General features: G+C 29.0%; 4 protein-coding genes across 4 annotated transcripts in view; 2 read left to right on the top strand and 2 right to left on the bottom strand.

Annotated features, from left to right (window-relative positions):
- The window catches only part of LOC112682650 (NGFI-A-binding protein homolog), a gene marked incomplete at its 5' end in the record, with an annotated part of 33996 nt that extends 31616 nt beyond the window's left edge, over nucleotides 1-2380 (top strand). The window contains 1 exon segment of the mRNA XM_025553323.1: nucleotides 1471-2380. Coding sequence (XP_025409108.1) covers nucleotides 1471-1590 — 120 coding nt within the window. The 3' untranslated portion in view covers nucleotides 1591-2380.
- A 297-nt stretch (nucleotides 2381-2677) lies between these two features.
- LOC112682585 (erythroid differentiation-related factor 1) lies at nucleotides 2678-11768 on the bottom strand. The gene is made up of 20 exons (XM_025553218.1): nucleotides 11391-11768; nucleotides 10519-10742; nucleotides 10298-10403; nucleotides 9187-9333; nucleotides 8861-9013; nucleotides 8571-8746; nucleotides 8197-8456; nucleotides 7885-8120; nucleotides 7593-7818; nucleotides 7385-7527; nucleotides 7140-7324; nucleotides 6879-7046; nucleotides 6577-6815; nucleotides 6321-6497; nucleotides 5880-6112; nucleotides 3901-4044; nucleotides 3686-3840; nucleotides 3353-3510; nucleotides 3011-3287; nucleotides 2678-2863 (listed from the first exon to the last, which is right to left on the bottom strand). The coding sequence occupies exons 1-20, from the start codon at nucleotides 11436-11438 to the stop codon at nucleotides 2737-2739; spliced, it is 3582 nt and encodes a 1193-aa protein (XP_025409003.1). The 5' UTR covers nucleotides 11439-11768; the 3' UTR covers nucleotides 2678-2736.
- A 142-nt stretch (nucleotides 11769-11910) lies between these two features.
- Nucleotides 11911-13302, top strand: LOC112682586 (HIG1 domain family member 2A, mitochondrial). Its single transcript, XM_025553219.1, has 2 exons — nucleotides 11911-12359; nucleotides 12920-13302. Exons 1-2 carry the CDS (start codon nucleotides 12203-12205, stop codon nucleotides 13120-13122), a joined length of 360 nt encoding a protein of 119 aa, XP_025409004.1. The 5' UTR covers nucleotides 11911-12202; the 3' UTR covers nucleotides 13123-13302.
- Nucleotides 13303-13542: 240 nt separating this feature from the next.
- Nucleotides 13543-26622, bottom strand: LOC112682612 (insulin-like growth factor-binding protein-related protein 1). Its single transcript, XM_025553257.1, has 4 exons — nucleotides 26238-26622; nucleotides 17143-17323; nucleotides 16383-16526; nucleotides 13543-13799 (listed from the first exon to the last, which is right to left on the bottom strand). The coding sequence occupies exons 1-4, from the start codon at nucleotides 26586-26588 to the stop codon at nucleotides 13621-13623; spliced, it is 855 nt and encodes a 284-aa protein (XP_025409042.1). The 5' UTR covers nucleotides 26589-26622; the 3' UTR covers nucleotides 13543-13620.
- Nucleotides 26623-27934: the final 1312 nt, after the last annotated feature.

Raw genomic sequence — 27934 nt, 5'->3', positions numbered from 1 at the left:
TCAATAACCTGCCTGTCTGAAATACCATTGAGTAATTCTAGAATGTTATCATCTGATAGCTCGGACATTTTTTGGAACTATAACAAACATTGAGTTTTTAGAAATAAATATAAGTTACAATAATATAATAGATAAAATAGTATATTATGTATGGTCAGTTTTAATTTCATTATTATCAAATATTATCTTTGGGCTTATGCTGACAACGACAAATAATATATCATTTAAAACTACAGAACATAGTGGGTATATCAATGTATCATTTGTTAAATATACTTCATTAAAAAACATAAAAATAAAATATTTTAAAAAAATAATTTTTTTAAAAAACTAATGCTTACTCAGTTATTGTGTTAAAAACTCATGTTAAAATAACTAAATTCGTTAAAATCGATACAAAACATATGTAAAATTGTATAAGAATTTCAATAACGTACTTACTTAGTTAATGTTTTAGCTAATATTTCGTCAATTTTAAAAAATTAACTATTCTTATCTGTTGGTCGTTTTATCAAACAATGGCACATATTCATGCCACTTTTGATAAAAATGTGATTTTATACTGCTATCACGTTTTACAAATAACACATGTTCATAAACACTTATTCCAAAGTCATTGTAACGATATTGATAGTAATAATCAAATTATTAATCATTTTACCGCGTTTTTTCACTGATAATTAAGTGACTACTGTATATGCCACAGCTACGTAATACCCTTAATACCATAAAAAATCCTGCGCATACAGACTTTATTACTGGTGGCTTCTATGGATGCCACAGTTGCCTTAATCTCTGAACTCAAAATTAAAGACTGCGCGTTAAATAATCAGTTATAGTTCGTATTACCTCGCAGACGTTACTCGTATTACGTGTGAATGTGATTTTAATAATGTATTGAATAGTGTGTTAAATAATGCTCAAAATAAAAAAAAAATATGTCATTTTTTTAATTTTTAAGTTCATTTTTGCGGTAAAATGCATTTTTTTAAGGACATTTTTGGCTATTTTTTAGAGCATATTTATATGATTTTCAGTGCATTTAAATCTGGGCCCTATTATTAAGTAATAATAATGTGAGTTTACTAATCTTTGCTACTCAGACGATTGATTAATCTATGAAATTTAGTGGTATACGTACGACGGAAAAGATCGGTTTTTTGTTTAATATTTTACCGCGCGATAATCAAAATTCTAATACACCAATACACAATTTTTGTTGGGGAGGGGATAAGCAGTATTATAATCCGAATAGATTTCATAAAACAAACTTTTCAGTGCGTTTGAGCGATAGGTAAAAATCCTAAATAATAAGCCCCGGCACGTGTAGTAACACGTAATCGTGTTGCGCTAAGAAAATCGCAAAACTCCTCCCCTCTCCCCATCTCTGAAACGGCGCGTACGCAGAATCTTGAGCGCAACAGAGCGTTACGCGGAATGAAAAACACTTTTTCGTTGGTGTCGTTCCAGATAATATCGTCGAGCGGCGGCAACATTATCGCCGTCGCCAACCCGGCGCTGTTGATGTCCTCCACGACCACTACGCAGCTGAAAATCGAACCTCTTTCGCCGGCCCACGACGATGAATAGCGCCGAACGGTCGTTCGTTATTATTATTATTATTTTTTTTATTGTTATTGTTACTGTTGATTTCTGTTGGTCGTATTTTTTTTTTGAATTTTTTTTTTTTTGTATTCCGTCAGTTCACATTGTATCGTAGAGTGAACGAAAAAAAAAGAAAAAAAGAAAATGTTTAAAAAAAAATATATACAACCATGTTCCTACCAATAATGTTAAAAATATTGTTCAATTGAAAAGTTTCAAAATATTCTCGATTCCGAGAAATATCGAATTCTCGTTTTATTATTAATTTTTATGATTTTGTTTTCAGATATTAAATTTTTTTTTTCAGTTTTTTTTTTTTTTTATACTCGAAATATTTTGTTTTGTTGTCCAATTTGCAATCCTCTTATTGGCTTCTGTTTAGTTGTCATAAGAAATAAATCAATCGTACACGCTATAAGTGTTCATTCTAGCTGCAATTATGTATATATTTTTATTTATTTTGTATCGGTGCTATTACGAACCATCTGTTTAATATTAATATTTATTTGTATTTTTCAACAATGTGTTATGTTCGCACTTATTCAATAACAGTACAACATTTTTAAGTACTCAACAGATCATCAATGCTTTTCTTTTAAAAGTAATCTCATGAGTTATTTTTTGACATAGACTACATACTATTTAACTTTGTTTCCAATTGTTTTTACATCTGTACACATTTGGAACAATACTATAATGCAAGCCACTTAATATTAAGCCTTAACGAATTATTGATATATAACAATATATTATAATGTATTAATCTACTGCTGTACATTTGTGTTTTTTTTTCTAAGCTATGTTAATCGTACACCTTATAAGACTAATAATTGCAAACCAATAAAATTAAGGCAAAACATTTTTGGTGTATTCTTCATCTTAGATATTGACATTAATAAACATACTCTGTTGATAAAATTGGCATCACTTGGAGTACAATTCATAACTGTATATCTCTTTATATTATTTTTTAGTTGTACTATAAAAAAATTGAAACTAATCTAATATTGTAAATATAAAAATAGTAAATTATATCAAATTTTATTGTTGCATAATAATGTACATTAATAAATGGAAATTAAATATAATATCACAACTATTTTGTAATAAAACGTAGATAGAAAATTAAACTTAAAAATGTAATTCAGCTATCTTAGTTACTACTCTAAGTAAATGAGAATAGTCATCAGCACCATCATTGCATCTTCTCAATAACTCACCATAAATTGTTTTCAACTCATTGGTTTTGTTGGCTAACCTATCACAAACATAAGTATATTAAAAACTGATGTCTTATATTTTTATTGTATATTGTATATGACTTTAGTCTAAGGTCGCATAAAAAGTTTTTCTTTAGATAATATTGTCATAAACCAGAATTTATTAATAAATAATGAACACTCACTTGGATGTTTTTGCCAAAGCCAGTTTAATCATGCATTTCAGAATAAATTGTAATCTTTCTTCTAACAGGGCTAACAACTTTTTTTTCTTCTTTATGCTGTCCTCGTCTTCTTCACCACTCCGCTCGGTTTTGTCAAGACATTCATTATCTAGTGAACTTTTATCTTTAGTTTCTTCAAAATTGTTTTCCATCAACATCTTTAAGACATCACTGCATTTCCCCAAAGTTTGTGTAATGGACATGACAAATTTTACTTTAGACTGACAATTTGTTGCACCTACGTGAAAATTTAAGCAATTGAAACTGGCTTAAAATTACTGTAAAATCAAATTATTTACTTACTATCAATTTGAAGCTCATCTAGAGCAATGATTTTGATAAGTATTTCAAGACACTCTAATGGACGATCTAATTTTAAGAACATTTCAAAAGCACGATTATAGTGAGACAAGCATTGGTGAAGAGTAGTTTTAAACTTTGGGATGTCAACTTCCAAACACCTGCCAAATAAATATTTATTAGTTTTACCTAAGAATTCAATAATCAACAAATATAAAAATATTACACCAATAAATTATATAGCAGTAAAATCAAGTACAGATATATATTAAAGATAAATACTTTAATGAGTATAAACAAATACACTTGTTACCCTAAGCAATATTCAGTCTTTACCTTAAACGATGATGATACAAAGATGCTAATCGATCGTGAATATATGCTGCTCTAAATTCGTACAACAATTTTCTAGAAGAATCATTTTCTAAATCACAATATTTCAAAGCTTTTAGGAGTAAAGTGATAACTTCTTTTTCAGCTTCAGCTCTATCCTAAATGTGACATTATTTTATTGAGAAAAATATTTAAAATTAAATGTATTCTATACTCACATTAAATTCAGATGGATCATTTTGAGATTGTATAGCAAAATTGTAAATAGTTGTGGATAAATCCCAACTAATCATGTCCCACAGTTGAGTATTAAAACGACGACTGCCCAAAACTGCCAAACCTTTTGTATAGCTTTCAATAGCCTAATTTTTTTTAAAAAATTTATATATATATATATATATAATTAGACAACTAATAGAGAAGTTTAGGTAAAAGGAGAAAAAATTATGCATGTTTTTTGTAGATTCAGAAAAGGTGTAAGAAAAAGTGCCAAGAAAATTTGTAAAGTAGGCATTAGTGGGGTAAAGAGTATATATATTTGATTCAGGATATGTATGAAGGCTTGAATTGGTGTGCAACAGGGGTCAGCTTTAAGCTTTTATTTGTTCAGTGTGGTAATGGATGAAGTTACACAAGACATACAGAACAAGATACCATTTTAAAACAAATAATGTGGTGTATAATGTTCATTGATGATATAGTTTTGGTAAGAGAAAATCTGGAAGAAGTTAATAATAGGTTGGATGAGTAGATGTTAGTCCTTGAAGGAAAGGGATTGAGAATTAGTAGAAATAAAACACAGTATATATAGTATGACTTGGAAGGAATATACTAAGTTGAAGATATGGGGAGATCAATGACAATAACCGGTGATGTGACTGATAAAGTAGAGAACTTTAAATATTAAGGATAATTTGTACAAAAGAATAGGGGCTTTGGCATGGATGTAAAACATAGGATTAAGTGTGGTTAGATAAAATGGAGAAAAGTGTCCGGCGTTTTATGGATGAGAGAATTTCAATGAGGCTGAAAGGTAAATTTTACAGAAATGTAGTGAGACTAATTATGCTATATGGTTTTTTTTAGTGTTTGGTGGTTGACAGGAAAATAAAACAGAATATGGGTGTTTCGGTAATGTGAATACTTAGATGGATGAGTGGAGTGACAAGAGAATATAGAATAAGGAACGAATATGTGAGAGGTAATATTGGTGTAGCGTTGATAGTGGATATGATAAGAGAAAGTAGACTAAGATAGTTTGGGTATGAGATGAAATGAGAGGAAACAAAAGCAGTAAGAGTGGTTATGAAAATTAACATTAAAGGGAAAAGAAGAAGACCAAAAAAAAAAAATGGTTGGATACTATTGAGAATGATATGAAGGCTGTTGGTGTATGCTTAAAAGATATAAAAAAAAAAAAATGCAAGTGGAGACAAGGGTGGCCGACCCCAAATAGTCGGGAGAAAGGCAAAAGAGAAGAAGAAGACAAGATATATATATATGTTACAGTTAAAGTATTGAATCAGTTAGTTTATGAAATAACTAGATAATTTATAAAATAACTAAAACGTGTAGGTAATGAATATAATTTATACTTTAACTAGTTATTTTATACATTCCCTAGCATCTCTTTGTTAATGTGTCAAATTGATATATTCATGCATGTACAATATCGTTATTTTACAACCCATCATAGCAATAAATTGGATAAGACTGCCGTTCTTGTTGTCAGTGACTGCAGTGTTCATGTACATTTATCAGGGAGATAAAACTATTAATGGAGTTGTATTATTATTAATATTGTCAATAACATTGGTAAGGTTTAAAGTTTAGTAATAGTCTTATAGTCACATGCGTTCAGTGTTGGTTCATCTATCTCTACAATAGCCTTGCAAGTACAAATAAATAATTAATTAAACTTAATATAAATAAAATGTTAAAATATATTTTAAATTTTTATGTATTTTATACTTTAACATATATCAAACTAAAATTGTATAGAATAACTAGATTTTCTATGAAATAACTAGTTAAAGTATCATTTTCATATATGATTTCAAACTTTAATATTCGTAAGTAATTCATGTACTACCTAGTTATTTCATTTAACAATGAAATTAAATACTTTAACTGTAACATATATAATTAATAATATAATATATCAACCAAAATATTTAATTTACAAGTATAAACAAACCTTATTAATAAAATCTTTATCTTTTAAAAATTCACCATAGGAAACCAAATATTGTGATGAATAATATGATACATGTCTGTACAATCGGCCCATGTTTGAATACAACAGCGCAAGGTTAATTAAATCATCAGTACTTTCAAATTTATCAATTCCCATTGATAAATAATATTGAGATTGTTTTAGTAACCATTGCAATCTAGAAGGACTTAATTCAACTTTATCTTTTAAAGCAGCTAACAAAAAAAAAAAAAATAAATAAATAAATAAAAATGATAATGGAAATATTTCTATCTAATATATTAAGTTTTAACTTAAATTTAATAATGAGTAATGTCATATTATAACCTACCTTCCTGTGAAATATTATATACATTAATATCTTTTTATTATTAATTAGGTATTACAAACAATTATATTAATTACAATATAAAATCAACTTACTTGCAATTTCACAAATATACCCTGAAGTGATTTCATTGTAAACATTTCCAATTCTTCTATTTAAATTATTTTTATGTTTATCATTTTTTTCTAATTCTAAAGAACGTATGTAACAGTTAACTGCAACGTTCAACATCTCTTCTTTTGATTCAAATTTAATTGGTATCAAATTGAAGTCTAGAACATTGTTTAATACATCAAATAAATGAATACATTTTATATAACACTTTATGAAAATTTGCTTTGGTAGCATTACCTTCTTGCGTATAATCATCACATTCATCTTTTAATGCTTCTCTTATTTCTAAATCATACTTTTCATCAGTCTCTAACTCATTTGTAAACTGTTGAGCATTATCCCAGTTTTGGGCAATCAACAAACAGCAATCTCCACAACGCCCTAATAAAAACCCAAATAAATCGTTAGTGTTTGTGTTGCTAATGCACAATCGGCATTCAAACACAGAACGAAAATGCTTTAAAGCTCTTCCATACCTAAAAAATAAAGAAATACATGTTTATCATTCAATTATTTCAAATATATATCATATATATTACTTTGCACATATAAACTCATGTTCAGCTAATACAGCATATGATAAACATGCTTTTTCATAAAGTAATACTCTAAGGTGTTTTTTCCATGAAACACTATCTTTGGCATCGGGTGGATTATGCCAAGTTGGCATAGTTTCAGCAATGGATTTACAAAGTAATGTACTAGGACTAAAATTAATAAAAATACAAAATACATTGAAATTTGTAATATTTGTCTAATCTAATTGATCATATTATATATGATTTTTAATCACAACTTACACATTTGTGGTGTCATCATTTTCAGTAACTATATTCCCTTTATTACGTTTACGATTTTTATTTTTATTACTTTTATTTAAAACCTTTTCATCCTTTATGACTTTTTTATCAATTTCAGGCACAAGATATGGCATAGGTATAGCCTCAGATGATGTTGCCATTTTGGGTTCATCTTCCATCTCTTTCTAAATATAAAATAATTTTGTATAAAATAAATTGATTATCTATTTAATACAACTACAAACCATATTTTTTTCATCCATAAACTGTGGATTAAGGTTCTTAAAATATTGTAAACAGCTTAAACCACAACCCACATGATATAATGCTTTTTGGCAACGTTCTTCTAATGTTTTCACTACAGGTTCTGTTGAAGCAAACTTTGGTTCTGACAAAATAAATATATAAAAATTACTGTCCAATCTGATAATCATATTACAATCAAAGGATTACTTTTGGATTTATTTTTCTTCTTGTGTGATAAACATAGGTCATGTACGTCAACAGAATAGGTAGGCTTCTTGTCATCATCACAACCATATGATTCGTCATTGGGATCAACGCAAGAAGTGAGTGAATCTTCACCCACATTAGTTAAATCATCTAATTTTGGTGATGTAGGATTGGTACTAACCGGAATGTAGAGATCAGATAACATGTAGTTCACAGATGTAACAATCTAAAAGTTGCAAAAGAACTTCAATATAATATCTAACATCAATATTAGGAATTAATGATTATTTACTTGAGGATACTTAGTTTTGTCTAATAATTTTAAACAATTGTTTAGTAACATTTGGATAGTAACTGGACTAGATGGTCTTCCATCATCTGGGTTATGTTTTAAATTGCGAGCAACACGATATAAAAGCATAGCCACTGGAACAGTAAATGGATTTTGACCTTCGCAACGTCCTTCAACTAATGATTCAGAACATAAAGATGTCAAATCATACAACTTTACGATATCATCATTTTTTCCTGTAATTTAATACGCAGAATTCGCAGTCAATTATTTTATATTATTTTATTTTTATTACTCATTATTAATTTATACCTTTAAATAACCAATAAGTATGTCCAGCTTTAGTAGTATTTGATTTCAAAAATGACAATATATTTTGTGCAACATCTCTTATAACTTTGGGTGAAAATTTTGAATCATTCAAATATGGTAAATCTTCAGTTTTTACAAGCTCATATTTTTGAACAATACCATTTAAATGATAACACATAACAACTTCAGGAACATTACACATTAAATTATCTAACCAGTAATCGATCCCAGTTAACACACTAATAGGTTTTGACATATCTCTAAATTAAACAAGACAACAATAATTTTATTTAATCTGTTATTATTCTGTGTTAATATTTAGTATTATTTCAATAAAATCAAAAATATACTTTAGTTAGTAATATATATTATACCTTAATCTTAAACTTAGGCAAGGATAGGTGCCACCTCCAAAAATTGGCAAATCTGTACCAAGTAACATTCTTAAATCTTCAAAATTCCATAAAACATTTTGGTTAAACATTCTATGGGTTTTAGGATCATCGGGAAATTCTTCTTCAGGTGAAGGTTCTGGTAAAGGAGGAGCTGACTGTAAACAATTTACAAATGTATTTAATATAAACATAAAACTAAAACAACACAATGATCAATAATTTTTAGAAATATTTGAAATTGCAAGAAAAAATATAATAAAATTACGTACTGAAGAAGGTGGACTAGGTAAAATTGTATTTGGCAATTGGTTGTTATTACTAGAATTTGTTGAATCAGCAATGCTATAATGCAAAAACTTTGAATTCAGATTTCTCTGTTGAATTACATCAAAAGTATTCACTTTGTGAGTGATACATTTTTCCTTTAATCATAAATACAAATACATATAATTTAACTCAATAATTAAAAAATTAAAAGAGTAAGACATTCAATAGATATAAGTAAAAATATAAAAATGTATACATAAAAAAAAAATAAAAAAAATATTGAATAATTCCAGTAAAATAAACAGTACAAGAAGATACTATTACTAACCTTTCTATCAAAAGATTCTAAAATGTGATTGTAGAAAAATTTTCTTAACCATTCCCAATCATCTTCTGTTTGAACCATCAAGTGTTTGTGAACATCAAATTCATCTATAAGTAATGTATTTTCAATTCTGTGAACCATCATGCTAACCTAAAATTAAATTAAAATAATTGAATTTACATTTTAACTAAAACTGTTTACATATATCTGAATAATATTCAAACTGTAATGAACTATTCACACTATAACCATGTTACTATACATATTATGTATTGCTTTAAGTTTATATTTTTTTTTTCTATGCATTGTATTATTTTCTGCACTACAGTTCAACAAACAAATTTACAGAATTTACATTAAATATTAACTTAGATAGATGATATTTATATTTTAAATAAACATTTTATAGATCTATCATAAATATTACATTTAATATAAGTCAAATTTACATAAGTAAAATAAACGTTTGACTTCTTTGAATTTCTTTTTAACAGTATTTAAGTTAAACTTTTATGACTTTACTCGGGGATCTCCAAAAGTTTTTAGCAGACCAAAAGAATAAAAATATATTATTTTTAATTTTATTGAAATTGATACTTCTAAATATTTTTTTAGGTTGTATGTTATTAGTTTTAATTTTTCAAAATTGATTACAAATATATGTTAGGCAGGGGAAATTTATTTTTGATTTATTGGATTTAATTTCAGAAATTATTTTTAATTATGTGACTAATCTCAATACTGTGCTTAAATGTAATTGTTAAATTAGTAAATTATGATACAGGTGATAATTGATAAATGGATGCGACAACAACATTAGACATAACGCATATTTTCAATAATTTACCATCTTACGAGAGGCCTGTTAAAACTTATTCGCATACCAGTTTGAAGACCCCTGACTAAACTAGTCAAAAAATATGATGAAGAAATTACAAATATAATTTTATAATACACTGTTTGTTTTAAAAATGTTAGTAAATTTTATCAATAATCTGTAATTATATTAATCTATAAAATAACTTAGAAATGATGATACTATTATACTTATTTAAAGATTTCTAAAATACTAAGATATATTATTATTATATATATAAAATAGAAATTAAATTACAGATCTGTTGCTGTAAGGTATTTTCAATAGGCGTTTAATGTTTTCAGCATCTGATACTACATCCACTTCACCAATGCAATCAGGAAACATATGAGCCATTTGAAAACTAGAAATAAATAAAGATAAGCATTTATTTAAAATGTTATTAATATAAAAATGACATGTATATATACATAAATAGTTCTTATGTATACAAACTTCAATACATTATAATATCTTACCTAGAAAACCCATCTGAATGAGAAGACATGTGTTGTAATCCATAAGATTCTGCTGCACTGCTCAACCAATTTGATGGTGGTAAATTCAGATCAGTGTTACATTGAAGATGAGCGAAATTGGCAGGTCGTAGGACAGAAGAATACTTAACAACAGCTTTTGATTTAATAGTATGACTTTCAGTTTTTGACACTTGTAGAGAATTCATAATATTGTTTTTAGAGTCCTGAAAAAATAAACGTATTACTTTTAAAGCATTGATTGATTTCACTAATAGGATTGCATTCGTAATCTTATTTAACACATAGACAATGAAGAAAACGGGTATAAAAAAAATAATTATACTTAAGTCTCAATAGTGGCCAGTTTTTAATCTCTAGTGACTACTCACTTTAAGAGATTTTATAGGGATTTCAATAACTGTTTCTCTCTTTTGATTTGGCATCAAATAGTTAAAGTCAGAGTTAAAACAATCAAGAATTAAAACTAAAGAAAATACATTTATTTACTAAAAAATTGCAATATCTGACAAAAAATGATACATAATATAGGAAAAGCAATCATTAAAATTCATTATAGTTGTATAGTGTAGATTTATCTGTTGATATACTCTCTTGCAGCTACGTTTGAAAAAAACAAATAAAATAAAGGTGCCTAAATGTAATAAAGAGATATACAAAAGTAAATAAAAATCGATAATCTTTTTAAATTCCATTACAGACCAAGAGGGATGATAAAAAAACTGATGGGGAAGTTTATTATTCTTTTTGTGTATTTTTAAAAGGGATGAAAGGTGGGAAAATAATAGGAAGTACTTGTAGCATACACAGAAAAAATTGATTATTTAATTAGTAATTTGTCTATTACGACTTACCACGACCGCGCGATTGTTTGGTAATAAACTTTTGTCCGTGTCCGGCATTGTTGTTAAATGTTACTATATACTTATACATACATATGTTAAATGTTAAGAACAACCATCGAATCGATAACAATCAATATTCGAATCGGTTTCATACGCAACGCATTAAAAATGGCATCGACGACAAACGACGAGGTCGATAAGCATCACCCTCCGAAAAGGGACAAGGGCGCTGATCGGAATCTAACAAAATGAAGCAGAAATAACACGAATAGTGACCATGAGTCGAAGAAGTTCACATTTTCCGATGTGTCTTAATTACCACCACGGGTACAAAAGAAAACAACAGACTGACAATAATACCGTTATCTGGCGGCTGCCACACACAACAATACTGGTATCAAGAAACCGTGTTCCGATCCGAGGTTTGGTCACAATATACTGGTATACCGGAAACAGGTCCAGTTTTATCACGGTTCTGGTTCTGGACGTACAATCATATCAACACGGGACGAAATTATATTATCACTTACTCAGGTATACCTATTACACAACATCTTGTTATCCGTGCTCCATACCCACTCATTTTGTAATTATAATAATAGCTCTGATTATGCTTTCCACCGAGTAGATCGCATCCTACTTCGGTCTTCTCTTTCCATCATGTTGTTGCTGTCGATCTCGATTCCTATTTCTTTATAGTAGTCCGCTTAGTGAACGATAAAAACGATATCCACTGCATTTAGACTTTGATCAGAGCCGACTGTTGACTCGTTACTTTGTTTTCGTTTTGTGATATTTTGTGTTCAAATTTAAACTGAAAAATGTCTGACCCCTCGAAGAACGAAAATCTTCCTCTAGAATGGTTGAAATTTAAAATCGATAAAGGCAAAACACCGGAATATGTTGCTAGAGCACAAGTAGAAGACGTTGGCAACAAGTTTATTAGGAAATTCAAAGAAAACCCTTTAGTTCCTATTGGTAAGTTTTTTTACTGATTAATATTGCGTCCCTTTTATGTTTAGGTTGTGCATAAATATTATTACTTTTGGTGATTTCGAAACATAAATTGTAGCAGGTACTATTAATGTATGTAGGCCATTATAGAAATTTCAAAATGATTAGATGGAATATTCTACAAAAAATCAAGTTTGATATTACGGAACAATAATAATATTTACTGTATGTACCTATTATTTTTTATTTAAATGGAAAATTGTTCTCAATCTTGATTGATCATTTCTCCCCTGCCAAATAACATACGCACTGTTAAATTTATTATTAAAAATATCTAAACAATTTTTTTTCTTTTGTAAATTATGTTTTGGTCATTGATGGTTTTAATAGTTTTCCTTGAAAAATAACATTTATGTACAGTACAAATAAATCTACAAGTATATCAAATTAATTGTATTATCAACTAACAACATTTATTATTTTGATTGTGTAAGAAAGTTTTTTTATCATTTGATATTTTAGACTAAATAATAATTAATATTATGTATTTAATTATAATATATATATAAATATATAATTTTTAGGTGCTGTGGTTACTTTGGGTTTCTTGGGAGTAGGTCTAAAGAGTATGTACGAAGGTAACAGAATGAAATCTCAAATAATGATGAGAGGACGAATAGCAGCTCAAGGATTTACTGTTGTTGCTATACTGGGTGGTTTGTTTTTACAAGGGATGAAAGCGGTAAAAGAAGCTGAGAAAGATGAACAGGATGAACCTTTAAAATAGTATTTAACCTTTTGTTTTTTATGCTGTGCAAATTATATTTGTTGTAATTCTTTAGGATATGAATAGTTACATGGTCAGTACGCTGGAATTAGACTTAAACTATGCTTATACAATATTTTTATATTTGTTATATGAAAATTATTTATTTCTTGCATTATAATGTACTGGCCTTAAATCAAAATAAAATATTTTTCAAAAACTTTACTTTGATTTTGTAAATAAAAAGACATATATAAATATGTATTGAATTATGTAAAATTAATTATTATTTTGTGTAATTATTTAAGAACCGATACAATAATGAAGTAGAAAAAACTTATTATTTTTTGGTTTAAATTGAAAAAGAAAAATTACATGTAAAAATTAAAAGTGATACTAAATATTATATATATATATATATATATAAGTATAATATTTTATTACAATACACAAAATTATATTCTAAACATACACTTTATCTTGAGTATAGTATTCAATTGTTGTATTGTATGAAATGTTCTAAGTCATTTTTCTGATGTCCAATACTGCTGAAGCCACAACCGTGTCCACTTTATTTGTACCAAGACAAGTATAGTTTCCTGAATGAATATGTTTGAATTCCATTATTTGTACCCATGAAGAAACTGTATGGCGATCTGGTCCTCCTCTAGTTTGTATTGCAAGTAACGTATCGTCACCTACACAATATAAACAATGAACACATATGGTATTTAAGAATTGAAAATTTAATAAATGTATGATTGAAACTGAATGTTTCACAATATTTTTTGGATAGAATGTTGATGTGGCTGAAGACATTCAGTAATTATTCAAATTCCGTGCCAATAGTATAAGTACATATTAGGTCGAATATGTTCTAGTTAATCGTATTACTTATTTACTTATTAAATATACGGATAAAAATTTTGGATCTTAAACTTGTTATTTAGTAAAAAATAACTTAATAAATATATGAATATATTTTTGTTTTAATTCGTGAGAACTTTGTTGTAATTTCTGACTTAACACAACAATAACTGATTGGACAACATTTTCCTATTATTTTTACAATGTATAATAAATTTATGGTTATAGTTTGTTTTACATTATATTTATGAGATATCAAACACTATATCTGATAAATCTGATTTTAAGTCGATTCATACTTCTTTTCGATCCTTTCTTATACCATTTAAATTTTTATAAATCAATAGGCCCAAGGTGACTGTAAGGAATCAACCCATAAGACAGGTTTAGTTTCTACTAATGAGATTAGTAGTTCAACATCAATATCGTCGTTCTTACTGTCAATTATTAATAAATAATATTTATAAATAAATATTTGTGGCGAAGACAAGTGAAATTAAATGAACGCAATTATACAAAAATAAGACTATTCATAATCGTTATTTGTGAAAGCATGTACTAAGTCACGTAAGCCACTGATTAGACGACGATGGCACGGTTGTTTTACATTTAAGTCGTTGATACGGTTATTTCTAATCGTACGGAATCCACTTTTGATCAACCCATGATATACTCTAGAGTGTTAACAATTTTGAAATTTTTTCGATAAATCACTTTTTAGTTCAATTATTTATTTAATTATCATGTAGAATAGCGGTTTCCAAACTTTTATGGATCACACATCCCCAAAACCTAACAAATTTAATCGCACCTCCCTCCACGAATAAATAAAACTAAATATTTTATTATTAAAATATAAGAAAATTATTGTTTACCTATATATAAATATATGTTAGTGTAAAATATAATAAAAATATTTGTCTTGTGCTTCCCCAAATTGTGAGGTGTGCCTAACAGTTTGGGAACCGCTGATATAGATATGGTCCCTGTTCCATTTACCATTACCGATCTAATAAGATACTACTTGATAATTTTATGAAATTTTCTTATTTAAAGTTTGATTACAAGAAAAAAATAATATCAATGTACAATTTATATATTCTTCATTTAACTCATAATTTTAATGTGGTTAGAAGTTAATTTGGTTATAACTAGTGTGTATGAAATCGTTAAAAGTTAAATATCGTTTGAATTCGATCGGTCCGGCGTAAATATGGAATTGAATTAAAACCCGGTAGTATTCAATGTTTCTAATGTTACAGAGTGAAATTTATTCTTTTCTGATATTTTACGATGTAGTACAATAAGATGAATGCCATAGACAAGGGAAAAAAAGTACCAATAATTCTGTATATTTGTGTATTATCTTGAAAAAAAATACACTGCTAGACTTTTCGACGTGTCCGTTCATGTTGTAACGAATTTTTCCTCACAAAATACTATTATTACATCTATTCGGTGTATTTTCGAGTAAAAAGATAATAAATCAAACACAATAAGTATAGTCGTAGCGCACTATATTGTAGTTTCACATAAATATTTCAATTCTTTCTACAGAATACACTATACAAAAAACAAGAATCCTTCACACGTGGATAGATTTAGGGTGGATAACACGTCCATATTACATCTGAAAACCGATAACTATTATTATTTATTATCATATTCTAGAAACGATTCTTATTCTACGAGTTTCTGTCGTTTTATTTTTATGTGGGCCAGTTTAGAGAGAAAATACCCTGCGACTTTCATTTCAAGAACATTTACCAATTGAATTCTAATATAAATTTATTTCATATTCTTAATGACATTGTGGAAAAAAATAAGATTTTATTTCAATGCTTATATAATTTACAAACTTATTTTTGGTTGTCATTGAATGTAATCATATAATAACAATCGATTAGTAGTTCATTGTCATCAACATATACCTATGTCGTGATAATATTTAAGTCCTTATTAATTATAATCATAATAATTAAAGGTACATATTTTGTTTATTTATTCATAAATAAAAGGTAAGAATTGAAACTTTTTTCATACTAATTCCTTTGAAGAACTGACGTTATTTATTGTGATTTTTTTAATTTTCATCCAATCATTAAAAATAAAAAACGAAATAAAGTCTGCTTTTATTGCTGAATAATTTTCTTTGTCATATGTGCGAAAAGAAAATGTGATTTGAAAATAAATCGTAAAATCATACGTAAGAATAAATGCATAACATGTTATTTTTCTATAAAATAATGTGTATCTATATATTGATCGATATAAATCAATAAATATATAAATATATAATAAATACTATCTTGTATATATTTACTAATTTCTAAATACATTAACTATCAATATTAAGGTTAATATTAAAGACGTACGTTGTTAATTCGTCTCTTAAACCTTCGATAATAACGCACCTGGTAACGATTTAGTAATCCCGAGCATGTCCGTGAACTGCCAATTAATGCTGGGCACTGGGTATCCATTGATTTCACAATCGAACACGGCGGGTTGTCCAATAATGCCAGCAAAGTTCTTCGGAGCCGACTTGATTACAGGGGCTAAAATTCAATAGTAAAGTATTTTATTATAATATTAAACATTATGAGGAACAACCACTACCTGACAGGTTTTAATTGTTTTGTAATTTAATTTATTTAAAATAAACGTATACATGTCACGAGCATATGGTTATATACCATTGTAGTATTATAAAGTATATAGTACTATAGGTACCTACAAGGCGTTTAAAACCCTTATCATATTTTATATTATTACAGAAATTATACAGAAAAATTATAAAAAATATTAAGACTTTCTTTCAACGGTTTCTTCGCATGACGCCGTTTGGTTTTATTTCTATAAAGGGAAATCATAAAAATAAAGTAGTCGAATATTTAAGCCGAGGAAGTATAAATACCTTTATTCACTAAAAAACTAAAAAAAAAAAAAATCAGAAAGGAATATTTGATGTAAAACTCAATTGAAAAGCAATACGAGAGTAACACGTAAGTATCGGTTTTAGTGCACCCGTACTTGATATATACAAGGAGTGTTAAGTATTAACTTTTAAATGAATATAAATGCGATCAATGACTGTTACTCGATGAGGGAGAAGGACAAAGATTATTAATGTATGAATACGTTTTGAGATTAAATAATGTTTCGTCTATTTACCCGACTGACACGGTCCCCAGTATTGTATGGAGATGAGTGTCCTGTTGTTACCGAGCTTGGAGATCGCTTCGTTCAGCTGACAAACGTTCGAGTACGTCCTATTGTCCGACCCGCACACCATTTCTTTCTCTTTGCACGCGCATCGGTACAACACTTCCGTCTTTGTGCCCACGCCATCTTTCTTCGCAGGACCGGAAAGCGCCAAACACAACAATGATTTAATATAAAATAATACTAAGGGGCCAACAAACGGTGATATATATCAAATTATTATTGCGGACCGCAGTAATATGACATAGGAGACGTTTGTAAATGCAATATTTAGTAAAATTTACTTCCGCCGTAGTAAAAAAACTTTAAAATACAACAACAACAACAAAAGTCTTAATTTATGTATTTAATCTTTATATTTACTCACATGCCACATTACTAGATCAAAATAGTTTTGTGCGTGTGAATACATGGATTCAAGATTGGGTTCGATATATGGACAAGAAGTGATATCCTTTGCAGTTTACAACTATTTTCATAGGCATTCTTATTAAATCTACCAAGATTATTTTACTAAATAAAATCACTGAAAAATTAAAAGTACTAAAATAATATCAAACCCAGCTATCGTGTTGACTTTGCCCTACGTTGGTTAACTTCTCGGATTATTATAATTTCTAATAAAATAATATAAAATAATAACCATTCAGCCTTTACCTTGGAAAGTATTTTTACTTAAAGTGTATAATAAATTATAAATGCTATAAAGCTAGACTACGATGTGTACCACGAGAAAAGACGGAGAAATGTTCAATTTTAACTTGTAACTAATTTGATTATTGATTTTTTTGATGCTGCAAGAAAATGTTAAGACAGTTGTTTCAGATTAAAAAAATAAATCAATAAATATAAGTTTATTGTGTTGTGATATTAGATGTTACGGTATCAGATACGAATAACGTAGCAAAAATAAATACATAAAAGACTGAAGGATTATCACGTTGTTGCAGAAATAAATTTACTATTTTATTATAATTATATTATGTGGGTACAGTACTACAATAATATTAAACGTATATAATATGTTTTCAATGGTTTACTACGCGATGTCCGTGTATAATGCGTATATATTATAATATAATATAGTGAATATAGTGCAGTAGTCATACTACATCGTATTCACGACAATAGCAGACAGAAGTGATAATATATTATGTGTATTATAACTAAGGACTTTTTACGAGTACCTATCGTCGTGTATATCCACCTTTCTTTGCCAATTAATTAATTTTGGACAAACTCATAGAGCAGTCGTTATCATATTCAGGAGCTGCGAATACGATGGTATAAATTCATAAAAAAATCTTCGGTTTGTACGCGCGTTATAATATTTACTATTAATTAGCTCCACTCGCTCGGATAACAGCTCACAATTTCTATTAAACCGTTGTACTAGTCAATATTTTAATCAAGGGTATAATGTTATCATTGATTTATATATACTTGTATTTAATAATAATACTATCGAAACTTATTATTTTTTACAAAGTTACGACGAATAATAAAAATCCGTTACTTTGACTGTTGTTTTGTATTAAAATAAAAAATTTAATGAAGATGGTTCACTCTGATCAATCATCTATTACGATGCAAGTAATGATAGGAATGCAATGCAGAATTAAAAATTTCGCACGTTATGTGCCGACAAAGTGATTGCCATGAAACGAGACAAAATTGTGTAGCACAAAACATCAAAGAAAATTAAGAACGTGTGCAGGGTAGTTGTGAGAAAGATAAATTCAACATCGGTCGACTCGTGGAAAAGAATGATTACAAGTGCGGGACAAGCGCTATAGATATTCAGTGATTACGCGTGCACTCTTATGTTTCTATGTTTAACCGACGCAGGTCGTACGTGTACGGCTCAACAAATAACCTTTTTAAAGGAAATCGTTTTAATTTTTATACGAACATTTTATCCACGTATTCAACATATATATGCTCCTAATAATGTTCCTCTTATGTATATACATATATGTATACACTTATAGACTGTTCCGTGTGTGTGTGTGTATTCCATTGATTGAGAGTCGAACATGCACATTGTAACTGAAAAAAGGTCGTTAAATGTTGTTCGGATAAATGGCAAGAACAACAACTACCTATACGAATATCGCCAGTGCAACATTTCTTTGATAAGATCTTTTCAATCTTCACTGGGTGAAATATATTTTAAACCCACTCCAATCTGCACAGAATAATAATATTATTATTATGTTATGTTCAACAGTCGAATACAATCATATATAATATTGTAGGATTAACTTTTGTCAAAGCGTAAACGAAAAAATATTTATGCGTCCGAATCCTCCTTGCGAACTATTAAATCGAAGAGTTTTCCGATAAATCGGATATAATATTTTTCAAATAGTATTTAAGTAGTATACTTTGGATGGTTTTCGATCGTGATGTTTCTTAATCACCCAAAATTAAATATAAAGATACGAAACCAGAACACCTGTAAACACATTCGTTTAGTACCTGGACTATTTTTTACTTAGCCACACATTTAAATGTTTACAATTTTCTGACGATAATGTTGTCCCCGTTTTTAACCCAATATATAATATATTAATATTGCAGTATTGTCATATAATTCAAAACACGTGGTATTTCGATATGAAATTTATGACAGATATAAAAATATGTATTACACCATACATACTTGGAAATATTATTAGATTGTATATAGCTTAAATATGTAGGTAAGAGTCCTTTTCAGTATCGTTTCGTCCTGCAGATTGTACTTGTATTATCAAAAATGTTATAGTCACGTAAATAACTCAAATACAAACATTTTATAGGCTATAAAGACACTGCCATATGTCGTTGTGTAAGCGTCGACATATTTTTCAATGTTAATATCAGAATTAAATGACCCATGCGTTTAAAGTTTGATCGTTTCCGTAATCGGTCAGCTAAAATCAATGTTTTTGTCAACACGAAATACATTGACCATTAATTGTTAACAACTTCTGAATTCACGGTCATTAATAAAACATACAGAACGATTACCTTTTAAGTAGCTATTGATTTATTCATTTTTGGAATTTTTAATGATTTAAAAAACTGTTCCATTAACTTACATATGAACGTATTGTTATTACTTGATATTGTATACATCGTTATATTAATTGTAGACTGTTACAATGTATTCGTATTTAAACAACAATTCTTCAATGTTGATAGATACTCGTATATATATATTATTGTTCAATAAAGACATAACTTTGTTGTTTTTATTTTTTTTAAATAATTTTAATATATATTTCCGAGTAAAATATACTTTATATACTATATTATAGCCTAAGCCATTTAAAGCTTATACTCGAAATATAGACGGTGGGGATCAAAGACGTATTTACATTTTTGGCGCCCTGAAGCTCCAGTGCATTGTTGTCATTCTCGACCTTCCCAGCAGTCCCTATCGATGTACTGACATGATGAATGAATAACAATCAGCGTAAATTTATCGCCTAAAGCCCGCATCACCATTGCCTACTTTAAAATAAGCCTCCGGAAGTCGAAAATATACGAGTAAAATAAAATGACTTCTTCATAATACTTTATACACGGGGTTCCCACCAGTTTCGTCGCTATAAATCCTAAAAAGTTTGCTGTTCCATGGAACAAATGATAATATGATGTATAACATGTATGCTGTATAGTATAAATGTATTTCTAACAAAATATTATATGATATACACATCAATTTAAAAAAAAATAAAATATTATTTGTATTTATGAATAAACTAACTTCATCAAATAAATATTATGTATAATGTATAAGCGTGCTCACCTAAAAAGAAATCTGAACACGCTATAGTATATTTTGTGTTTAAACGAAAGTAAAGGGTATGGAAATAATGATGAAGATTAATAAAAAATAACATTCAATAGCGGAAAACCTTCAATACTTCCGAAAATACCTTCAGTTAAAATCGTTTGTGTATTCACCAATCAAACGATTTGGAACTCGATTTGACTTTTAGTATTTATGTATAATAATTCACGCATGTAATCGAAGTGTATATACATACAGAGTAATATCGCGCGGTTATCTTACACTACATATATATATGTATGTACAACTGCCAGCCATAATAATACATAGAAGGTAATACTCGTATATAGTAGTTGCATAACAATATTAAAAAACTAGTGTTTGTTTTTTATTATAATATGCAATGGGGTGTATGCAAACGTAACGTAAACGACGTTAAGGGTTATCGCATTGTTTTGTCGAGTATTGTGAACTATAACGACCAGTTGTTTCCTTAAATTATACACACACACACACACACACACACACACTCGTGGATTACACTCGATCATGTACACCGGACACTATAATATGTATTCACACGAACTAATATGTTTTCTGACAGCCTTTGCATTGTATAACGTATACACATACACACATATATATATATATATATATATATATATATATATATATGTGTGTGTGTGTATGTGTGTGTGAGAAATTATAGAACTATAAATAATAAATTGATACTTATCAATTTACTCATTACAACATAACTTCAATTTCTGTAAGGGAACGTTCAATAAATCTTTGTTTTTCAAGTTACGTTAAAATCAATCTATATGTTTTTTTTTCTGAAATATCTAATCTGGTCGGAAGTCGCCAAGCACACGATCCTAAATATTTTCATGATTCTGAAATCGACGTTTTTCTTTGTCAATACTTCCAACAAGATATTGCGCAGTATAAGGCGACGCCGTCGGGTTAATCAAAACTTTTGACTATGAACGCAATCATGAAGCCATCTTGATTACCAAGTAAACATACTGTAAATACACCGTTAGCCGCTGAGAATATACACATATACAACATATACATACACCCTATTTATTTATTAAAGTTTCTGAACATGAGTAAAATATACAATTATACATCTATAGACAGACATTAAAAATGCACAGACACATTCAAGCATAGCTCAGGCTCGGATTAGGAGGGGGTTATGGAGATAATGACCCCCAAAAAACCATCAAGATTAGGTCCTTCGTGTTTATTTAAAAATTAAAATATGCATAAATTATGTTTTTAATTTTTTTTCAATTAGATTTTTTCTTGTAATAAAAATGTTATACGATATATTATATTTATTTAAACTTCATCATCACTGGTTTATAAAATCATAATTTCCATCCAACTTCTAATATTAATAGTGATTCTAAACTTACTGATAGACTATAATATTGTTGGCGAGTAAATATAAATAAAATAGTAAATCTGTGGAAATGTTTCAGTGTTCGACCTTCGACGAAAAGATAACTTATCTTAGATAAGATTATTGTCAATTATAGAGTTACCTAGTTTTCTTTCAGAACCTTCAAGCATACATTATAATTTATTTTTATCCTTTTTGTAGTAGACTCATTTTTAACAATTTATTCTTTCACACATGGAACGTCAATATTTTTTGTTTTTACATATCACTACTATTTTTTGTACCCTTGGGGTATAAAAAAAAAAACACCAGCTCTAATTAAATTGCATACAACGAGCATGTGGTAGTCTCTAAAGAGCTCGCACCCTTGGAAATAAAAATACGTAACAACGTGTATAGAACTATATGTAATAATAATGCAAGATCACAATATTACGTTCAATAAAATGCAAACACGCTCAACCAAAAATATCGTATAGAATAGTTACTCTATCGTAAGTGTATATACGTATATTTATATATAAGTAGGTATACCAACATATATCAGTAGTATATGAAGTTAAAGAATCCTATACGCGCAGACGTACCTAAATCGATTGTTGTTGTGTTGGTTAATGTGACATGACTGAGTGTGATTAGGTAATTAGGTTAATCAGAAAAAAATGTTCTAACCGATTGGAAAAATAGCTATTAATACGTTTAGAACCTATAGATGAGGATGTCCATCAATGTAATAGTGAAGTCATGGAATGTATTCCACTTTTCTATTTCTTATCTCAGACATTACATTTAATACATTTAGTAATCTCACAAATGGATGAATATGTTTATATAAAAATAAAAAAATAAAATAAATTTCATATATTTTATTTAGTTGAAGGATTCAGGGTATAGTGTCGAGAGAAAATAAGATCCTATAGGATATTCTATGAAATCGAAAAGTGGGCAAAATTATACGGACAACTAGACTAAAGCCTAGTCTAATAATGCCAGAGATAAAATGTAAACAAAAATAACATGAAAATTAGATTAACATTTATTATTTACCGTTTGGCTACGTTTAGGCGGCAATGTTTTTTTTCCGTTAACTGTATATGGAATTTTATCAAATATAGTAGTGGCAGCGCGTGTTAAATTTGCACGTACACAGAAAGTCCGTGCGGAAAAATCTCGTATTCGTGATTTTTTTTTTTCTCAAATACCCGTATAAACTTGTCACTATGATTTGATAAATATTGAATAAGTTTTAACGAATACATGATAAAGTAGTAATTACCTTTATATTGTGTCGTCCACACAAACAATTTTTTCCCGTATCTTGAAGTAGTTTTCAACGTTTTCCCAGTGGTTATCAGCTATATGTTCGACGTGTTGTTTGGAAGATGGAAGTTGGAAGACAATTTCAATAAACCAATAGAATTATTTATTTCATTAATTGAAGAACAACCTAATTTATGGTATATGACATATACTATATGTCATTGAACATCTGTACTAGTATAAAAGAAATGGAACACGTGAATCCATGAGGTCGATTATGTGCCAACTTCTAACACTATTACCGAGTAGACTACAATGCTGTTACAAAACATTTTCCGTAACTCAAAACCCCTAGGTACGTGAAGAAATCGTATCGAAGAGTTCTCGTGTGAATCGTTGTCTCGTATTCGATAAAACCGTATACATGAAAAAATCGAATCGAATAGTCATCGTCTGAAAGTAGCCCTTGTAGTATTTAAAATATAAATAAATGTAAGATTCTACAGGCAATGATCTACAATTATTATACTACTATAAATGTTTTTTTTACAACAAATGTGAATGGTAAATGCAAGATATATAAGCCAAAAAAAAAAAAAAAATGGTTTCAGTAATAAATGCATGCCTTTTATGGTTTTATTTCCGAAAATGTGACTATGGACTGTATTTATATTAATATGGTCTTAATATACTAAGCAAACACCGGTTTTCATGTTTTAAACTTAAGTTTAAAAATCAATATGGCTGATAAGACGACAGTGTATAAAAATATGCGTTTTTAAGAAAAGCTATCAATATTTAATAGTTTTAAACAATAATGACTTTCTTTCTTTTCAATAATTTTTTTAATAAATTTGTTATGTTCGTATTATTAACAGGTAATTTAATGAACGGCAGCCACCAACATATTTTCTCGTATTAAAAAACTTTATTTAATGGATCTTATATAAACTTTTAGCCGAGTCTAATTGAAATTTATAGTTTCACCTGTACAAGTAAAATTAAAAAAACAAACAAATATCTATTTTACCCCTTCGACCCTCTGTGATACTCTTACTAAACGGTCTCTCGCAGGTGAATATACTTCGGTAACTGTTCAATACTCTCGAAATAAGTAGTTAAACAATAAATCCAAATGATAGTTTTAATAAACATGTTTTAATGAGTTGTGAGAGGAGTATGAGTGGTCAAATTCTTCTTCATCGCATTAGGTTACAAATTATAATTTACCATACATAATTAAGTTGCTTTTTAACGTGCATCGTATTGATGTGTACAATACACATAGTAACAATTAATTGTTGAGAAATCATTATTTATGTAATAATTTCTCTGAGCATTTATAGTTGAACATGCATTTTCTACCAGTTGTTACATACGTTGAAAATATATGTTCATTGAAAACCACATAAAATTATGATGAGTATTTCAGTACTGTTTTCAATATATTCGTTCGAAACTTTTGGAATACTTCACCTATTTAGAACTGTTTTCTCACCTATTATAAAGCACTGTCACAATCTTACCTATACATTTTTTTTTTTATATACATTTTGGATAGGTATTGAGTATATTTTTCTTGAAGATTCCTCAAAGTTTTTCCACTCAGCAGTGTTTATGATCAACCTTTCGCTAACATCATGTAATACGCAAGCTTTAATTCGAATAAATAGAGTATCTGAGTCTAATTATTTATGAAGCGCCTTTTTAAATTGGTAAAAATAATATAAATTACAAAAAAAAAGTTTCTTCATTCTGTTACATATTCATTGTTCATTACACATACTCAATCGTGTACACATTCGTAGCAGTAATGATTTTAAATTAAACGGTTCTTCTTCTTTATAAATTGGAAAGAAAATCCTGTGGTCCTGTAGCACTGTATACTTTAATCAGGGCTTGGCAAGACTATATTCTAATATTATCTTTGATCATATACACTAGATAGTAATGGCCTGGCGAACTCAAATATTTTCCGAAACAAGTATGTTTTTATATCCACCCGCCCTGCAGGAGATTCTATTGAATAATAACTGTATATAAAAATCAAAACAATGTATCTGAAAATTAACAACACACAAGGCCACAGTGATAAACACTATATCAAATGTACCCATTGCTCGCTTATAATAAATATTTGTTACTTGTTGTTACTAGCAAGTGGCCACTGGACACTAGCTTCCGCTTATGTCAATATTAAAATATATTTTTGTGTATTATTTTCCTATACTCATAATTATGAAACTAAAAATATATCAACCCACCACCCATTCGCAAAACTGAAAGGCGCTGCCTCTCGATTACTCCATTCAACACACCACTGTTAGGTTGTGTATTGAACTACATATAGTGTGGTCGGTACGTGAAACATAACGTTCGGCCCCAAAATCATTATTACGCATACGTCATAAGTAACGCGGGAGGTTGAGCAACTGTGGTGGCGATTTTAAACAATTAACTCGCGTGCACAATGGTGGCAATGGGGCCGATTGATATGCTTCGCGATTATGTTCCATATATCTGTCCTGTATTTTAATTATGATACATGAGATTCACTTAGGAACAGCACTATAATTATGTTATTACCATCTTGACGCACTCCAAGTTGTTTGCGCACGGACGGCTGATCGCGTCACACTCTTGCGACTCGGCCAGACCGCACACGCCATTTGCACAGCAACCGCAACGGTCCGGTACCAGACCCAGTAGACATACTTCCTGATTGTGCGGACAATTTGCTGCGGCACATCCATCGTTCGGACACCGTGATTCGAAGGCGGAGGAAGCTTCAACCGGTTCTCTCGCGTCAACCTCGCCATTTATCGACGTCACTAACAGAACGGCAGCGCAACAGCAGAAGACTATTTGCGACCATAACCACGATCGCGACCTAGACCACGACCACGACCGGTACGTTACCGCGCGACGACCGTCCATGGTGTTTCGGTAACGCGCGACTGTTCGGTCGTGTGCGGTTCAACCAGCTCATTTACCCTCTCTCGTCCTTCCGTCCCCACTACGTCACTATTACGTATATTTCAGCGGGATACTGGTCAGATTCGATCGCAAACGTCACTCGTAGCACGTTCGATCGACGCAGTTGTTACTAAGGTTGCGCAAAAACGATAATGGTTCGAAATATTGATTCATTAATACATCGATATAAATGTATAGATTAATATTATAATTTATAATTGGCTATTGTATATTTAAACAATTTTCAAATTGTATATTTACAAGTTATAAGTTAAAAATAGTAGAATATCAAAGCCAAAACTTATCATCTATGGATTGTAGAAATACAAATTTTTTATACGTACCGGTTTTTTTACCTAATGTTTGTTTTTTGTTAACATTCTCTAATGTGTACTGCAATTTTATCTTTTTATCAGTTCCCTTTTTACTTTCGGTAATTAAATAGCTTCTTAAATTTTGAACACCATCTCCGCGTTTTATAAACTTTTGTAGAAATTTTATACTTCTAAAAATATTGATTGACTTTAGTGAAATATAGTAGATCTACTATATTTCACGTACCTCGAGGTACGTGAAGAACTCCACTTTTCCACCTCGAAATTTCACTTTTGTTATAAATATATTTAAACTTATTTTTACAATTTATTCATACAAAAATAAATCAATAATATTGAAAATCACAGTGATACACGTTTTACACAGATAAATAATTAATTGTTTGCAGTTATTAACAAACGATGGACGAAAGCAGGCACTGTAAAGTGTAAATATTATATTACTTATACTTTATAGTCTATATTTATTTCGACTATAGATCTTAGTTTAACTTTTATTTATGGTTTAACAACACATTGTCGATGAGTGTCGCAGAGAATTCAAGGAATCTTGGTATGAAAACTATCGTCGAGTTCGCGGTAATATACCTAGTATCTATAATATTAACAAATACGTTTCCCCAAACTGCCCCGGCGGAAGAGCAAAGCAGAAGGGACAGCTACTCAGGGCTCGGCGCTTTTTATGGAATTTAATCATTAGCAAGTCTACCACATAATATTGTTTTTAAAATTAAATAACAAGTTCCCTCTATCACGTGTAAATGTACATGGTATTTTAATATCTAACTTCAATATTATATTTAGTAGGTACCTATATTGTAGTATAAATAATATAATAATAATAATAAATTAATAAATAATAATATATTGTTGACGTTTTGATGATAAAACATAATATTCATACAAACGAAAAAATATTTTTATATAATTTATGTAAAATAGAAAAATATTGCATACGAGTACTAGACCGTC

This window comes from Sipha flava, unplaced genomic scaffold, assembly GCF_003268045.1.
Source record: "Sipha flava isolate LNK unplaced genomic scaffold, YSA_version1 207_pilon_pilon, whole genome shotgun sequence".
Classification (NCBI taxonomy): domain Eukaryota; kingdom Metazoa; phylum Arthropoda; class Insecta; order Hemiptera; family Aphididae; genus Sipha; species Sipha flava.
Note: the sequence above shows the minus strand (reverse complement) of the source record. Positions and strands in the feature narration are given on the sequence as shown.

What these genes read in the sequence shown, in the direction of transcription:
- LOC112682585 (XM_025553218.1), bottom strand. Translation starts at nt 11,438, where the DNA reads ATGCCGGACACGGACAAAAGTTTATTACCAAACAATCGCGCGGTCGTG. An exon ending in TAGAATCTTTTGATAGAAAG is followed by an intron (nt 9,014 to 9,186) that starts GTTAGTAATAGT and finishes TTATGATTAAAG; the next exon opens with GAAAAATGTATCACTCACAA. An exon ending in TGATGATTATACGCAAGAAG is followed by an intron (nt 6,498 to 6,576) that starts GTAATGCTACCA and finishes ACAATGTTCTAG; the next exon opens with ACTTCAATTTGATACCAATT.
- LOC112682586 (XM_025553219.1), top strand. Translation starts at nt 12,203, where the DNA reads ATGTCTGACCCCTCGAAGAACGAAAATCTTCCTCTAGAATGGTTGAAA. An exon ending in AAACCCTTTAGTTCCTATTG is followed by an intron (nt 12,360 to 12,919) that starts GTAAGTTTTTTT and finishes TATAATTTTTAG; the next exon opens with GTGCTGTGGTTACTTTGGGT.
- LOC112682612 (XM_025553257.1), bottom strand. Translation starts at nt 26,588, where the DNA reads ATGGACGGTCGTCGCGCGGTAACGTACCGGTCGTGGTCGTGGTCTAGG. An exon ending in ACTTGGAGTGCGTCAAGATG is followed by an intron (nt 17,324 to 26,237) that starts GTAATAACATAA and finishes GGTCCTGCGAAG; the next exon opens with AAAGATGGCGTGGGCACAAA. An exon ending in CTGGGGACCGTGTCAGTCGG is followed by an intron (nt 16,527 to 17,142) that starts GTAAATAGACGA and finishes ATTGAATTTTAG; the next exon opens with CCCCTGTAATCAAGTCGGCT.